Raw genomic sequence first — 16381 nt, forward strand, 5'->3', positions numbered from 1 at the left:
CGTGGCTTGGACCCAGCTCAGCCGAGCAAGTAAAAAGACTTTATGCTGCTCATGTAACAGACCCCCAAAGAGCTTTGTCCACAGCGTGGTCTCGCTTGGACCAGCGCTTCGGTGCGAGCACTGACATAGAAGCGTCCCTCATGGATCGACTCAACAGGTTCCCATCACTGAAGATGAAAGATTGCAAACAGCTTTGGGACTTTAGTGATCTTTTACTAGAGCTAGCTTCAGCCAAAGGAAATCCAGAGCTGCCAGGTTTAGCATGTCTGGACCAGCACACGTCACAGAGTGCCATTCTCTGCAAACTTCCTTTTCCTCTTCGAGAAGCTTGGGGGAAACAGGTGTTCAAGTACAAAGAGGAGAATGCAAATGTATACCCGCCCTTCACCTTTTTGGTGGATTTCGTCACTAGAGCAGCCCGTGAGAGGAATGACCCTCAAACAGGTCTTCTCGCTTTGTACCAAGACCTAAAGCCTGAAAAGACCTCCAAAGAAGACAAAGCCCAGGGCAAAGATCTTAGAAGGAACCTGAGTGTCAAGATGACAGACGCAACTCCTGCAACTTCTGCTCAACCAGTCAGCAACAACACCATATCCTGTCCCATTCATCAAAGGCCACACAGCCTAGCTGAATGCAGAGAGTTCGCAAAGAAGCCTTACAAAGAACGACTCCAAATAATTCAAAAGGCCAAGGTGTGCTTTAGATGCTGCGGCGCCACTATTCACTTCTCCAAAGACTGCAAAGAAAAGGTTAAATGCCAACACTGCAACAGCATCAAGCATTGCTCTGCAATGCACAACTTCGATTCCCCTCAATTCAAAGCAAAGTCAAATTCTCCTGCCAAAGAAGAAACCAAAGAAGACCAAAAGCCTACAGAACCTCAGGTAGCCCTCAAGGCTCCTGCGGTTGCCTGCACCAAGCTTTGTCAAAATAGCCACAAGCCCAGGATTTGCCACCCAATCTGCCTGGCAGAGGTGTATCCAGACAAGCAGCCATGGAATAAGAAAAGGGTATACGTCGCCTTGGATGCCCAAAGTGACGCATCTCTTGCAACCCCAGAGTTCTTCAACATGTTTGACCTTCATACAGAGACAATAGAATACACCATATCCACTTGTTCTGGAAAGAATAAGATGAATGGCAGAGTTGCAACAAAGTTCAAAATCTCGCCTGTCGGACAAAAGGTCAGATACGATCTTCCTGACCTTATAGAATGCAGCCTGATTCCCAGGAACAAAGAACAGATAGCCACGAAGGAGGTGGTACAAGCCCATCCTCATCTCAAAGGTATTCAAGACCTAATTCCAGCTTTGGACTTAGAAACAGACATCGTAATGCTTATCGGTGCAAATTGTCCCACACTGTTCCGTGTTAGCAACCAGATTGAAGGTCCTAAGGGTTCACCCATGGCCCAGCAGTTGCCTTTAGGATGGACGGTGTTAGGCCCAGTCTGCCTGAACAAGATGTTCCAGCCTGTCACTAAAAGGCCTTCACTAATGCAAGGATGTGCCAGCCACATCTCAGTTTGCTGCCAGGGAGTAATGCCCGATTACTCTTCCATCTTTGAAGTCACAGAGAGAGATGAGCAAACAGCCTTCTCTAAAAATGATCAGAAGTTTCTTGAGATGACGAACAACCAAGTCACTCAAGACCCTGAAGGTAATTGGATAGCACCTTTACCTTTCAAGCCGGAAAGACCATCTCTACCCAACAACAGAGATGTTGCCCTTCATCGTCTCCTGTCCTTAAGAAGAAGGATGCTAAAGGATCCGAAGGTAAAGACCCAGATCACCCAGTTTGTGGAAGACTTCTTCAGAAGCAACTACGCTGAACCAGCCAGCGTGAGTGCGGAGGGAGAAGAGCAGTGGCATTACATATCCACTTCAGAAAATCCGGCAGATGTGACATCCCGAGGAACATCAGCCGCAAAGTTGTCCAAGTCATCCTGGATCACTGGACCCAAATGTCTTCAAAATCCTTCCTTTCCAGAAAGCATCTCCGTGCTCAAAGACACTGAGTTGCCAGAAATTCAGTCCTGCAAATCTACCATCGATGGCCAAGACTTATCAAGGCAAGGTTTAAATCCAGCCAAGTTTGAAAGATTTTCAAAACAGACTAGACTTCAGGCAGCCATTGCCAGGCTCATACATTACATCACTACAAAAAACAGTGGTGCAATTCAGCCCCAAGATCTTTCAAAAGCCTCAACAGTCATCCTGAGATCCACTCAAAGACAGTGTTTTTTAGAAGAAATAGCTTGTTTAGAAAGAAAAGCATCCTTGCCCAAAAATAGTTGTTTAAAGGACTTGAACCCCTTCCTGGACAATGAGGGTCTCCTTAGGGTTGGAGGTAGACTAAAAAGAGCAAAGATTAGATCCTGTGTTAAAAATTTGCCACACCATAGCCACATAGCTCTGCTGTTGACACAGCATTTCCACACAAAAGTCAAACACCAAGGAAGGTCAATTACTCAGTCTGCCCTAAGAAACTATGGGTTTTGGATTGTTAGGTGCCAACGTAAAGGTTGGGGATTTGGTGTTACTTAAACAAAAGATGCTCCTAGATACCAATGGGCTAAGGGTATTGTGTCAAAATTATATCCTAGCTCTGACAATAGAGTGGGCAAGGCCCAGGTTAAGGTCGTCTCTAACGAAAAGGTTTCTTTGTTTGACAGGCCTATCAGCGACATGGTTGTGTTATTTTCAGAAGACATACAGTCTTAAAGTTATTAGAGTTAAAGGTATTTAACTCCATTTTGTTTAGATTTCCGAAAGTCCGGAAATCTAGGCCGGGAGTGTGACGGCGCGAGTGGCGCCATCTATATGTCAAACTATAAGTTTCAAGATTTGAATTGTATCATGCCTGATTTTGCCCTTACCCTGTAAATGTAGTTGGATTGGTTATTTATATCTGTCAATCAATGTTGCTTGTACCTGTTATATTGCTCACTCAGCTAAACTGTTTGGCTCCACCTCTTCCTGGAGTAGGACTGTGTTTCCTCCTTTTCATTCCACTCTATCGGATGGACGTGAAAGAGAGGCTTGGCTCTGAAAGCCCTTCAAAAGTTACCTCTCAGCACCAGTTCTGAGGTTCTTACCCTTGGGACTCACACTTCATGTTCAGGGCCAACCTGAACAACGTTGAGGAGTCTCAAGCGCCTTCACATCAGTCCTTTGGCAACAGAGGAAGACTCTTGTCTTCAGATATAGGTCATTGGACTGAGGCTGAGTTTGCTCCGGCATTCACAGCCAGAGAAAGAGGGATCTGGACAAGCTTCATGGACTTAAACAACCAAAGACTGTAATGTATATTTTCTTTTACCCCCTTTGTGAAGAATAAACCCAGTTTTTGAGTTAACTACAGTGTTTTGGTCCTTGGGAGTTCCAGTTTCCCTAAAGGAGGGCAAGAAGCAATCCCCTGGGGAAAGACGTCACGTCCATGCCTCTTTCACTAAGAGTACAGCCCCAGGCGCGACGGCACAGTGGAAACTACATCTGAAAACATACAGCATAGCTTTGTCAGCAAAACATGCCACTAATATAGGCTGCTTATGTACTGATTTTTTTTTTTCTGAGCAGGAGTGAGCGACTGTAATTGAACTGGGGATGACATTTTTACTCACAATCATCTGGCGTGAGCTGCACCAGATCTGAACTCAGGGAAAAAACTCAAAAGAAGTTAAATACCATTTTTAATAATTCAGATTCAGTACTTTCAGTTTTGATTTTTTTGGTCTTATGCGTGGATTAAGACATTTGCATGTGTCTAACTCAAAACAAAAAAATGAAGAAGGCATTCAACTTAGATTTTTTTATTACAGGGTACAGCACTGGGGAGCTCCAGCTCCAATAAGAGGCCTCTTTGGCTTTGTGTACCCCATGTGCACTTTGCCTACCCTGCTTCAGAGTAAATTCATTTGGCTTCAGTGACACTTACTATATATGCTCATACATGTTGACCTCATGTATAAGTTGAGCACAGATTTTGGGGCCAAAATTATGGAGTTTGATGTGACCCATGGATAAATTCAAAGTCATTCCATGGAGAGGCGAATGCAGCAATACTGCCACTGTCTTTTTCCTACACAGGCATTCAAATGGGCTAAAAGTAGTGCCATGTGGAGAGAGTAGAGGGGTTGATGCTTCTTTTAGAGTCTCCAGGAAACTCTTGCCATTTATCACTCTATTCTTTTTTTGATAAGAATTAAGGTCACATCGACCCAGTTTTTGGGGGGTTGATTTTTGATTAGAACTTCTAGACCTATATATAGAATCTTTCCGAGTGAGTAAGCTTAGTGTTGCAATGTAAGTTAGTTTATACAGTTTCCATTAAACATTATATGGAAAGTGTGGGAGGTTTGAGAATCAAATGACATTTCCAAGCAGCCATAGGAGATTATTTTTCTTTCTTCCTTTTAAATATAGACAGATTACCTTCTTTCATATGAAAGGCTGATGTTCAATATTTGGATCACAGTTATTCAGAGAATTGCTTGCAGCTTGGGCTGAGCATTATTTCCCCCCAAACTAATTTCAGCTCATGTCCTAGGAGACATTTTTATCAGTCAAGGTAAGGAAGCAGTGAAATTTGGACCAAGACTTAAAAAAATCAGTAAGTGTTATATTGCATATGCTTAGATGAAATAAAAGGACAGAAAATGTGATTGTAGCAAAGAAGAAAAGTTGGTAAAGCGAGCCTGTGGAAGAAAGGGTTCTGTATCTATGGCAGTGGTTCTCATCCTGTGGGTCCCAGGTATTTTGGCCTACAACTCCCAGAAATCCCAGCCAGTTTACCAGCTGTTAGGATTTTTGGGAGTTGAAGGCCAAAACAACTGGGGGCTCACAGGTTGAAAACCACTGATCTATGGTGACTGCTCTGCCACATCCCAAATCCTGCTGGTGCACTGCAGCTACAGGTGGTTTTATATGTTTCTGCCGTACTTGTTTGGGTGCCAATGTGGCGGGGGGAGGGTACTGTAGCTCCAGGACTAGTGTGCCTCTAGCCTTATTTGAGAGGTGCATCTGGAGAATGACAGTTTCCCCCTATGCTCATTCACAAACACCTTTAGTATTTTTGCCCCATCCCAGAAACACACTGTAGTACAGCTGAGACGGAGCTTTCCATTGCCACATAGGGGAGAATGGGGTAGATTTCACTCAGCCCCTCACTGTTGCTGTGTGCTTTCAAGTCCATTTTGAAGTTCTGGTGGCCCTAAGGTGGCCCTATCATAGGGTTTTCTTTGCAAGACTTTTTCAGATGAGGTTTGCCTTTGCCTTCCTCTGAGACTGAAAGAGTTTGACTTGCCCAAGTTCACATAGTGGGTCTATGACTGAGTGGGAATTTGAGTCCCAGTCTTCAGAGTAATAGTCTGATGTTCAGACTACTGCACCATACCAGTTTTGTGATCTCTCAGGGTAGTTTATAACAAAATCCAGTGCCCAGCCACTTCATCACACTGCTTCTCAAGCCATCACATATGATTGATTGGTTGTTGATTGATTGTTTGTTTGATTACTTTTTTCCCAGTTTGGGAAGTTAGAGCTAGCATAATTAAAATTTAACAGCATACAAAAGTTAAATAGCAAATAAATCATCATAAAAGTGAAACTAAGCTAAAATGAATAAGGTCTCAAATGCTTGCCAAATAAAAAGATGCAAAGTACAAAATGCAATGACAATAAAATTTTACCAACATACTTATTGAGAGACAAGATTTGTTGGAGCAATAAAGTAGGCTGTTGTATTTTTGTAGTCTGACTCTAAATCATGTTATCCTTCATCATGAACTACTTTCTTTTTAGTTAATTTTCTTTCATCTGCCTCCTCACATGTCCAAGCTGTGTGGCTTTGGAGGAAAACTGCTATATAAACCATCAAACAGGCTTTTTCAACCACATTTTTATGTTGTTCAGCTTTTCCTACAGCTATGCTGGCTGGTACAATGTGGGCTACCGTTTGAACACATCTAGAAAGCATTAAATGATGGAAAACTTATGAAATTCACTGGGCCTTTGTCTGATCATGAAAGCTAAGCAGGATCAGCCGTGTTTATTATTTGCTTGGGAGACTGTCAAGGAATACCGTGTCCTGTGGGCTTATATTTCAGAGGAAGGAACTGGTAAAACCATTTCTTGAGTATTCTTGCCTAAGAAAATCTTTTGAAAAATTCATGAAGTTACTATAAGTCAAAAGGCAACTTGAATAGTCTTGCATACACAATTAATCCCATAAGAAAAAGCAACATGATTAATAGTCTGTTCCATTTGTTAAATGTTAAGTAATGGGAAACAGATAAAACAAGCAATAAGGAACATATTTCTCAAATAGTAGAAATCTTGTATTTCTTTTTTTAAATTATTAATCATCCATTTAGGAAATAGAATCAGTATTTCCAGCTGTAAATGACACATGTGCGCATATCCCCTTTTAGGAAATTAAAGTAAATCAATGTTGAAATCATTATAAAAATTAAGTGATTAATTTTGTACAATTCAAATACCTAATAGAGGAGGAAAGTAATCCTTTCTGGAGGCGGCATGGTGGTAGAATTAAATCAAAAGCAAAATATCAAAGTTAAAAATGAAGCAGACATTAACTTAATTTAAAAATACATTTGAGAGGTTTTTAATTGTAATGGATGGAATGGGCATTATCTCTTCTTGTGCTTTTCTAATGTATTTTCAGATTGTTTTTATTACACATCCTGAGATTTGCAAAACATAATACCATATGATTTAACTGTACCCATATGAAAGTACAATGTGTGTATGCTGTTACCAACTTTATTTTACAACAGTAATAGGTGTCCCATTCCTTCCTACCCTATGTCTTCATAAGATCCCAATAGGCTGAATTGTTTACTAAAAGCCAAGCCAAGGACAAATTTAGCCAATCTAAGTTGAAAATGATCCACCGCACTTACTTTCTCAAACATTCATATGTTGTCCAATGTGGTCATTAAAGGATTAAGCCCTTCTTTCCACCATCCTCTGTCCCATTTCATGGAGTGTTCATCCAGCTATTTTCTAAGGTTCCTACCATTTGGTCTACTGCCATAAAAACACCTCCCTCCCTTCCTTCCTTCCACTATTGTTCAGGAAACCACAAGAAAAACCAAAGGATTACTGCAACGCGCTCTACATAGGGTTGCCTTTGAAGACGGCCCAGAAGCTCCAATTACTACAACAGGCGGCAGCCAGATTAATAACTTGGGTGGTGTACAGGGAGCGTACTACTCCCTTGTTAAACCAGCTCCACTGGCTGCCAATATGCTACCGAGCCCAATTCAAAGTGCTGGTTTAGACCTATAAATCCCTAAACGGTTCTGGCCCAACTCACCTGTCCAAACGCATGTCCTCCTATGAGCCACCAAGAACCGTAAGATCGTCTGGGGAGGCCCTGCTCTCGGTCCTACCTGCCTCACAGGTACAGTTGGTGGGAACAAGGGACAGGGCCTTCTCAGTGGTGGCTCCTCGGCTGTGGAGCACCCTCCCCAGCAACATTCGGCAGGCCCCAACTCTTCTGGGCTTTAGGAAAACCCTAAAGACATGGTTATGTGCACAGGCATTTAATGAGTAAGTATAACGACTTGACATGGTCTGAACTAAGATTTATGCATGAAGTTCTCGGATGACTGGATTTAAATATACATATGTTTTTAAATTTTGTATAATGTGTTTTTACTCTGTATTGTTATTTGATTTGTATGTGCTGTTGATTTTAGTGAATTGTTTTGGGCATTGAATTTCGCCAATTTATGTAAGCCGCCTTGAGTCCCCTCGGGTGAGAAAGGTGGGGTAAAAATGCTGTAAATAAATAAATTTTGAAAAAGAAAAAGGAAGAACACATACACAGCTCTAACAAACATGAATTAAAAACATAACACATATATAATATTGACAAATACAAAATACATTTACATACAAAACAAAAATGTACATACTAAACAAAATAAAAATAACCATCTACAATTTTGTAATTTATAAAGAAACCTTGGAGCACAGTGCTGTTTTATGGAAGGAAAACAGTCATAAATTCATTCAAGATAAAGGTAAAGGTTTTCTCCTGACATTAAGTCCAACTCGAGGGGTTGGTGCTCATCTCCATTTCTAAGCCGAAGAGCCAGTGTTGTGCGTAGACACCTCCAAGGTCATGTGGCCGGCATGACTGCATGGAGCGCCGTTACCTTCCCCACCAGAGTCGTACCTATTGATTTACTCACATTTGCATGTTTTCGAACTGTTAGGTTGGCAGAAGCTGGGATTGGCTGAAGCTCACCCCACTCCCTAGATTCAAACTGCTGACTTTTCGGTCCGCACGTTCAGCAGCTCAGCAGTTTAATCTGCTGTGCCACCAGGGGCTCCCATCAAAATCCATTCAAATGACTCTACAATAAGCTTAAATCCATTCAGATATCAAATTTCATTCCAAGCCATGGAATGTGCAGGTATAGACAAAAGGTGTAGACAAAAGCTGCAGATGGACTGGATGTGTAAACAGTATGACCTAAATGTAGAAGCAGGAACAAAGTAAGCAGACAGTGGATAAAGTTTGGAAATTCAAGGGAGAGAGGATGTAGGAATTGGGTTCACTTCTAGATTACATTATTTTCTAAGCCAGAAAGGACTGTGTTTAGAAAGTTTACAGAACGTATGAGTTCTCCCCTGGTTGAAACTGATGGTAGTTGGGAGGACATTTGGTTGGAGAAGGCCGGTATGTAGGATTGCAGGTGTCTACGGTTCAATTATTTGCTTTTTAACTTGAAATATCCTTCATTGACTGGGATGACTTCAGATATGTTTAAGATTGCTGCTCCAACCTTCATTTGGCATCCTAAATATGCTTCCTTTATATATTGCAGAGCCTCGTATGTTATGCAGAACTGTTTTCACCAGTAATACTGAGAAATGATTCCAGACTGAGAGGGACAGGGCTACTGTGGCAAAAGCAACAGTGACTGGCTGGATCACATATTGAAGTGCATGGTTTCTACTATTCCTTACATTATTGATTTTCTTTTCTGGTGTTGTTCCTTACAGAGAGTGAATCTATCCTTCGATTTCCCATTTTATGGCCATTTCCTGCGTGAAATTACTGTGGCAACGGGGGGTAAGTGGCTTTCTACCCATTCACTTTGACATGGGCATCAGATGTTTAAGTTTTTATATTAGTGGATATAGTGTGTGTGTTTATAAATATCAAATCTTCACAAAAAAACGTAAACTGCACTAGAGCTTCCATTACACTATGTAACAAAATTTGAAAAAAAATTGTTCCTGGTTTGAAAGTGTTATTCCTGTTTAATTGTGAAGTACTTACTTCGAAAGTAGATATTACACTCCAGAAACTTCATTTTTGTGGCTGCCACAAACTATGTTGAATTGGTTCAGACTCAATGGGATCGTCATTGAAAAGCTATAGCAAAATGTGCTACAGGATGCCACAAAAGCAAAGTTTTTACAGTTTAATAAACTTTTTCCATGTTTTTATGATAGATCCAATTAGGAAATGACATTTATAACCCAGGAACAAAAATTGTGTTACATAGTGTTATCAAACATTTGAGAAACTAGACTGCTTCTTTCTTCCAAATACATTTCACCTTCTGGGCCAGCAAACTTATATAAATAGTGGTTACATTAAACACTGAAACATTTGCTTCACTGAATGTTTTGAATAAGAGTTTTCTCATGATTCCTTTCCTTACCACCACATTCAAAGGCATTAGAGAGGATGTTGTTATCCTTCATTACAAAGCTCTGCTGAGATACTGCCTATTTTATTTTAAGAAATCTAAAATCTCTCCAATCACTTTCCCTCATCTATAACATTTCATTAAGCATTTTACAAACACAACCATTATACTGCTGATTGGGTGATACATTTGTTGTGATTGACTAATTATCTGGAATTCGATGTACTTAGGAAACCACAATACATGTGACAAACTAGACAATGCACGAAAATTGCCACTTACTGATGTATCTTTTAAAAAGAAGTGAAAATTAGATGTGAAGAGGTAGTTCTTTATGGTGCATGAGGAGAGTTTTAACTCTTTCCTCCCCAATTAAAATCTGGATGGTTTTATTAAGCTTTCAGATTGAAACATGATTGATCTTACTAACCTTTCAATACTAATAGCAGATGGAAGGGAGGAAGTATTATTCCATTAAAGTGAAATGGCAATTAAAGTGAAAATTGCCTCTAATGTTACATTAATTGCTTTGAATCTCAATCAAGAGAGAAAAACAGGGCAATAACAACAACAATAATAACAGCAAGAAGTTTTTATATTTGTGGATATTGTGTGTGTGTGTGTGTGTGTATGTGTTTATAAATATCAAATCTTCAGAAAAAACGTAAACTGCACTAGAGCTTCCATTACACTATGTAACAAAATTTGAAAAAAAAAATTGTTCCTAGTTTGAAAGTGATATTCCAGTTTAATTGTGAAGTACTTACTTTGAAAGTAGATATTACACTCCAGAAACTTCATTTTTGTGGCTGCCACAAACTATGTTGAATTGGTTCAGACTCAATGGGATCGTCATTGAAAAGCTATAGCAAAATGTGCTACAGGATGCCACAAAAGCAAAGTTTTTAAACATACATACAGGATTGCATGTGATTTGGCTCAGCCTGTGGAGGGGTGTATTTTGCAGAGTATGTCACAGCAGCTTATCAGTCTGAGAAAGAAAAAAATCCTAAAAATCAAGGGATAACCCAAATGTTATGAAACTTGGTGGGCCAGCATTGGCAGATGTGTCCTCCAAGTATGGCCATTTTTATCCCAATAGCCCTGAAAAGGATGAGAAACCGCCCATTGCTGCCAATAGGCCAGATCTAGCCGCATTTTCTGTCTTTGGACAAAAAATGCCTGTTTGGGCACCCACCCTTTTCCAGGAAGCATGCAGAAACTGAACCCCTCCCCCCCTCCCCCTGAATCCAAATAGCAGAAACAGCTTGACGTTCAGCCGAAATGCACAAGCCTACTAGGTAGTCTATTGAGGTAGGCAGGGGAGGGGAGATTTACATAGTCTAGAACTTAAGAGTAATGTTATAGCTTCTACTATAATTTTCCTTCTCCTTCATATTTCCAGAACAGTAAAATAAATTAAAATAATTACTACTACATTGTGAAAGGAGTAAGGTTTTCCCTTATTAAGTTACAGTTGTGATTTAGTTTTCCTCTGCTTTATTTCTAGAAAGAAACCAATTGCAAACAACTCTCTTTTTAAAGTTTTAGTTATTTCTAACTAGTTTCATCAAACTCTTGAAATGAATTAATAGATTATGATTTCTGACCCTCGATTAATGAGAAAGAGAAATCAAATGGGATGATTTGTGCTATTAATGTACCCTTGCTCTCAAATCCTGTTTTACCAAGGTTACTTGCTTCATGACTGTGAAGTAAATCAGATTGTACTGCCATTATTAGTATAATTAATCAAATCATGTTCTTCCAGAGGTAGGTATCTGTCATTTGGGATTCCTGCATATGCTAATTCTGGTACCTGGAAAACCACTAGAGACTTTTAAGCTCTTTGATAATAGAAAGGTTTCTTGACAGAATGTTTCAGAGGTTTTTAGTGAGGAGACAGCAGCAGCATTGACAATGGACTTGTATGTCAGGTTGGGGAGGGGACATGTGGTCTGAGAAAGAAAAGGAAGAGTAATACTGGCATAGCCAAATATAAGCAATTTATATGCTCCCTAAATAATACTAAGTAAGGTTGTATTGAGCTAAAATATCAATCTTTCATCAGACAGGGCCAAGACTTTTCTCAGGCAAGAGACTAGAAAATCTAGACAGTTGTTTGAATTTGCAAGACAGCCTGCCTGGCTATTTTCTGAAGACGAAAGATTTAACAGTATTCCTTTAGAGTTGTTGTCAGGTGATTTGTAACTTCCCATATGGATTAAACATGAGTTTTTGTCACTTAATTAGTCAGGTAATCGATTCATTCCATAATAAATCTTCACTCAGTCCTATTTTAAAAGCTTAACGAGATAAGTTTTTAAGATATTTTTATTATGAAATAATAAAATATTCTAAAAATCAAAGAATGGGGTCAGAAGTCCATTACTTTCTACTTCTGTTTTGTTTTGTTTTGTTTGGAAACCAGATGGATTTTTAAAAAGTTATCATATTAGATTACCAAGAACTTGAAAAGCACCCCTGTGACATGATTCAGTCATAGGCGTGGGTATTTATTGTTGTTGTTAGTTGAGCTTTGAGTGATATTTGGTTTCCATCAAGAGAACTTTGTATGAATGCTTAGGTTTGCATCACTGGAGCCATTTTGGGGAAAATCTAGGATGTGCACTTGCTGGGACAAAAAGGCTTCTCACTAACAGAAAACTGTAATATTTGGGGACTTAGATTACTATTATGTGTGTGTGAGGGGGTTGTATGTGTCTACAAATTGGCTACTAACATATAATGACACTATTAATTTCATAGCATTTGCTAGGCAAGGAGTACGCCAAGGTGGCTTTGGCAGTTCCTTCCTATGAAATATATCTGTTTGGTTCGATGTTTTAATCGCTGAATCTGTGTAATCCATTCTATGCTAATAATTTTTGATCTGATTTATAGTGTATTGTACAATTTTTATATGTGTGTTTTATTATAAGCCACCCTGAGTCCCCTGTCGGGTGAGAAGGGCGGGATATAAATGTTGTAATAAATAAATAATAAATATGTTTCAGTCCAGATTATTTTATTTCATTTTGTATATCAGAGGGTTTGTGATTTCATCTCCTAACTTTCTCCTGTAGATAGGAAATAAATGTTACAGTATTGGTAAACCATAGCTGGCATGTGATTAATTGAAGCCCTAAACTGTTCAGGCCCAGACTATCTAACAAGCCGCATCTCCTTGTAAAAGCCTATTCGGGCCTTTCAATCGGCTGAGGAAACCCTGCTCTCAGTCCCACCCCCATTCCAGGCATGGGTGGTAGGAATGAGAGAGGGGGTCTTCTTGGTGGTTGCCCCCCACCTGTGGAATACCCTCCCCAAGGGGCCCCTTCCTTCCTCTCCTTTAAGAAGTAACTTAAAACTTTTTAATGCTCCCAAGCATATAATGGGGAGAAGGGATAAATCCTATAGCACAGATTAACCAGAGTGGAAATGGAACTGGCATGATATTCTACCTCAGCTGGCTTTTAATGGTTATTATTTAATATAATTGCTTATTTAATTTAATGTATAATTTTTGTTATTGTTCTTTGTTTAAATTTTTATGATTTTTGTTTTATATAGGCATTGAATGTTTGCCTCTTGTGTTGGAAATAGCCCTGAATTCTCACGAGGAGATAGGGCAAGATACAGGTGGTGGTGGTGGTGGTGATTATTATTCTGTCACATGTATTAAGAGTACCTTTTGTTGGTGGAGCACATTGAAGTCTGGACACAACCAAAAGCATCTGCAAACCTGAAACGAGCTGTTACAACAAATAGAGGACTTAGTTTCTGTTTCATTCTTAGATCCTTTTTGTATGCTAAAATATTAAAGGTCACTTGCACTTAACAGAGGCTCTTTGCATTTAGTGCCTGTTTCAGAACTGGGATGAAAGTTGACCTTTCAACAAAAGCAGATTTGCAGATGTTGATGTTTTTTTTCAAGAAGAACATGTAAATTCCTTTGTCATAACTCCTTCCTGAACAGAAATATTTCCAGAGTTGTTCACTATGAAAAGTAATTAGCTGGATTGGTTCTTGATTGCCTTATTTAGAAATATATACTATGAGTTTCTACATTTGTATGTAACTTTACACTCATAATGGTGGTTGCACTGGTGATTACAGGGACCACTCCATTATGACCACTGGCTACCAGTTTATTTGGGTCATAATTCAAAGTGCTGGTTATGGCCTATAAAGCCCTATAAGGCTCAGGCCCAGATCCAAAGGCCATCAGGAAAGGCCTTTCAGTTTTGCTGCCATCACAAACACAGTTGAGGGAGACATGGCCTCCTTGGTAGCTGCGCCTAGACTCCAGAACTCCCTTTCTGAGTGAGGCTAGAATGGCCCTTTTCTGCTATATTAATGTCTCCTCCAGGCAACAATGTTTTTTTTTTTTTAATTCAGGCAGATTATTAAAATGAAAAGATTTTTTTAATAGACTGAGAGTGCCGAATTGTTTTTTGATTTTGAATTGCATGTTATTCTGTTAAGTTTTTAATAGTTTTAGTGATGTAAATAGTTTGAATCAGTGTAATGTTCACTTTTTGTATGCTTTTAGCTGTACTGTAGCATTCCTTTTTAGACTGTAAGCCACCTTCAATCACAAGAAAGGTACTGAAGAGAAGAGGGTCTATCTAAAAGGAAACCCCTCCGTTTTAATCCTCATGCTTTCCACAAAAGGAAAGTGATGATGAAAAAGCCAAGGGCTCTGGTTTGATCTCTTTGTGTAGTTGATATAACCGTTGAAGCAATGCCTGAATAGGACTTCTCATAGAAATCATAGTTTATAAGCCTGACTGCTTTAACAAAGCATCCCAGTTGTTCTAAACAAGTGGTTCCCAACTGTTGGTCCTCCAGATGTTTTGAACTTCAGCTCCCACAATTCCTAACAGCTAGTACAGTAGAGTCTCACTTATCCAAGCTAAACGGGCCGGCAGAAGCTTGGATAAGCAAATATCTTGGATATTAAGGAGGGATTAAGAAAAAGCCTATTAAACATCAAATTAGGTTATGATTTTACAAATTAAGCACCAAAACATCATGTTATACAACAAATTTGACAGAAAAAGTAGTTCAGTACGCAGTAATGTTATGTTGTAATTATTGTATTTACGAATTTAGCACCAAAATATCATGATATATTGAAAACACTGACTACAAAAATGGCTTGGATAATCCAGAGGCTTGGATAAGCGAGGCTTGGATAAGTGAGACTCTACTGTAAACTGACTGAGATTTCTGGGAGTTGAAATCTGAAACACCTGAAGGATCAAAGGTTGAGAACCACTGTTTCAAACCAATATCCACAGACTGTTGTTTTAACGCTGTAACTAGAAATTCTAAAATAGCAAATGGCCCTTGTAGCTCATTGAAACAGCAAATTTAGAGTTTTAAAATGTCCTCAACAAATGGCTGTCCTATTCCTACTTGAAGACTTCTAGGACAAGAAATATGACTACCCTTCTGGGGAATGGATTTCTTCATCTAACTTTTTCAAATGTTTTGAAGACATTTGTCCTACTGTTCAACTGAGATCTACTTTCTTGTAACTCGGCATTTAGATTTAGTCCTCCCTTTACAAAATGTGAGAACAAGTGTTTTCACTCTTTTGTGTGGTAGCCTCTCATGCATTTGAACAGTGCTGTAGTCCAACCTCTTAGCCTTCTTCATGCAAAACATTCCCAGTTCCTTCAATTTTCATCCTAGTGCTCATTTTCCATATCATTGACCTTATATCTTGCCTCCTTCTAAACCCCATTCTTGTTTCTCGCTCTGCTTTTTAAAATATGATGTGCAGGACTGAACATTTTACCTGCTCAAGGAAAAAATAAGTAAATGGGGGCATTAGGCAAAACCCATGGTTTTTAGCAGAATGTATAAATAAGTAGCTTTTCCATCCAACAAGAAAAGGAGGAAACTAATAAAGGACTCTACCCATGTTGCAGGCTGAGTAGAGAAATTCTAAGGAGATGTTGAAGAAGAGAATCTCATTATAATAGCTGAGAAATATCCATGAAAATCTCTTCAATGCCATAAGTAATCCAAAAGGAATGGTTTCTGTTTGTATGTCTGATAAATATAAATGTGATTTGAGAACATCTTGCCATCTCTGGATACACCACCAAAATGTACAGAGTGTATAGTATTACCTCTCTTCTATATTTTGTGAGTTTCCATAGTAACTCAGTTGTAAATTGACAGATGGATCATGGTGTGATTCCAATGTGTCCTGCCTGTTAGGTAAAGATTAAGGCAGAATGGGTGAGTGGCAGGACACACTACAGTTATCAATGTTCAGCGGGTACCTTGTGTAATGCAGCATGCCACTGAACTTACTTTACGGATAAATTTAACTGAAACCTCTAGGAAGTCCCCCTACAGCTGTTCTTGCTCTTGTTTGCCCAGATGTACAATTTAACTGCAATTGTTGTGCCCTGTAGAAGGGAGTTGGTGATAATCTGTTTGCAGTCTGTGCTCAGAATATGAAAAGTATATGTCAAAGTATCCTAAATTCCATTGAAAGAGATATAGGATTTAATGGCTTCTGTGAGGCTGCAGTTCCATATGCTCTCTTGCCTTATAGTTGTAGTGAGCCTAAGACAATTTTCTGCCTGAAATAATAGACAAGATGATGCTTCTCCCATTCCATGTGTAGAAACTAGCTGAATAGACAGCTGCAAACACCACAACATT

General features: G+C 39.4%; 1 protein-coding gene across 1 annotated transcript in view; it reads left to right on the plus strand.

Moving 5' to 3' along the window:
* Positions 1 to 16381, plus strand: part of plxdc2 (plexin domain containing 2) — a 241142-nt gene that overhangs the window by 147973 nt on the left and 76788 nt on the right. The window contains exon 4 of the mRNA XM_008112452.3: positions 9039 to 9108. Coding sequence (XP_008110659.1) covers positions 9039 to 9108 — 70 coding nt within the window. The remainder of the gene's footprint in view (positions 1 to 9038; positions 9109 to 16381) is intronic.

The sequence above is a fragment of the Anolis carolinensis genome, chromosome 6 (genome assembly GCF_035594765.1).
Source record: "Anolis carolinensis isolate JA03-04 chromosome 6, rAnoCar3.1.pri, whole genome shotgun sequence".
NCBI classification, from domain to species: Eukaryota; Metazoa; Chordata; class Lepidosauria; order Squamata; family Dactyloidae; genus Anolis; species Anolis carolinensis.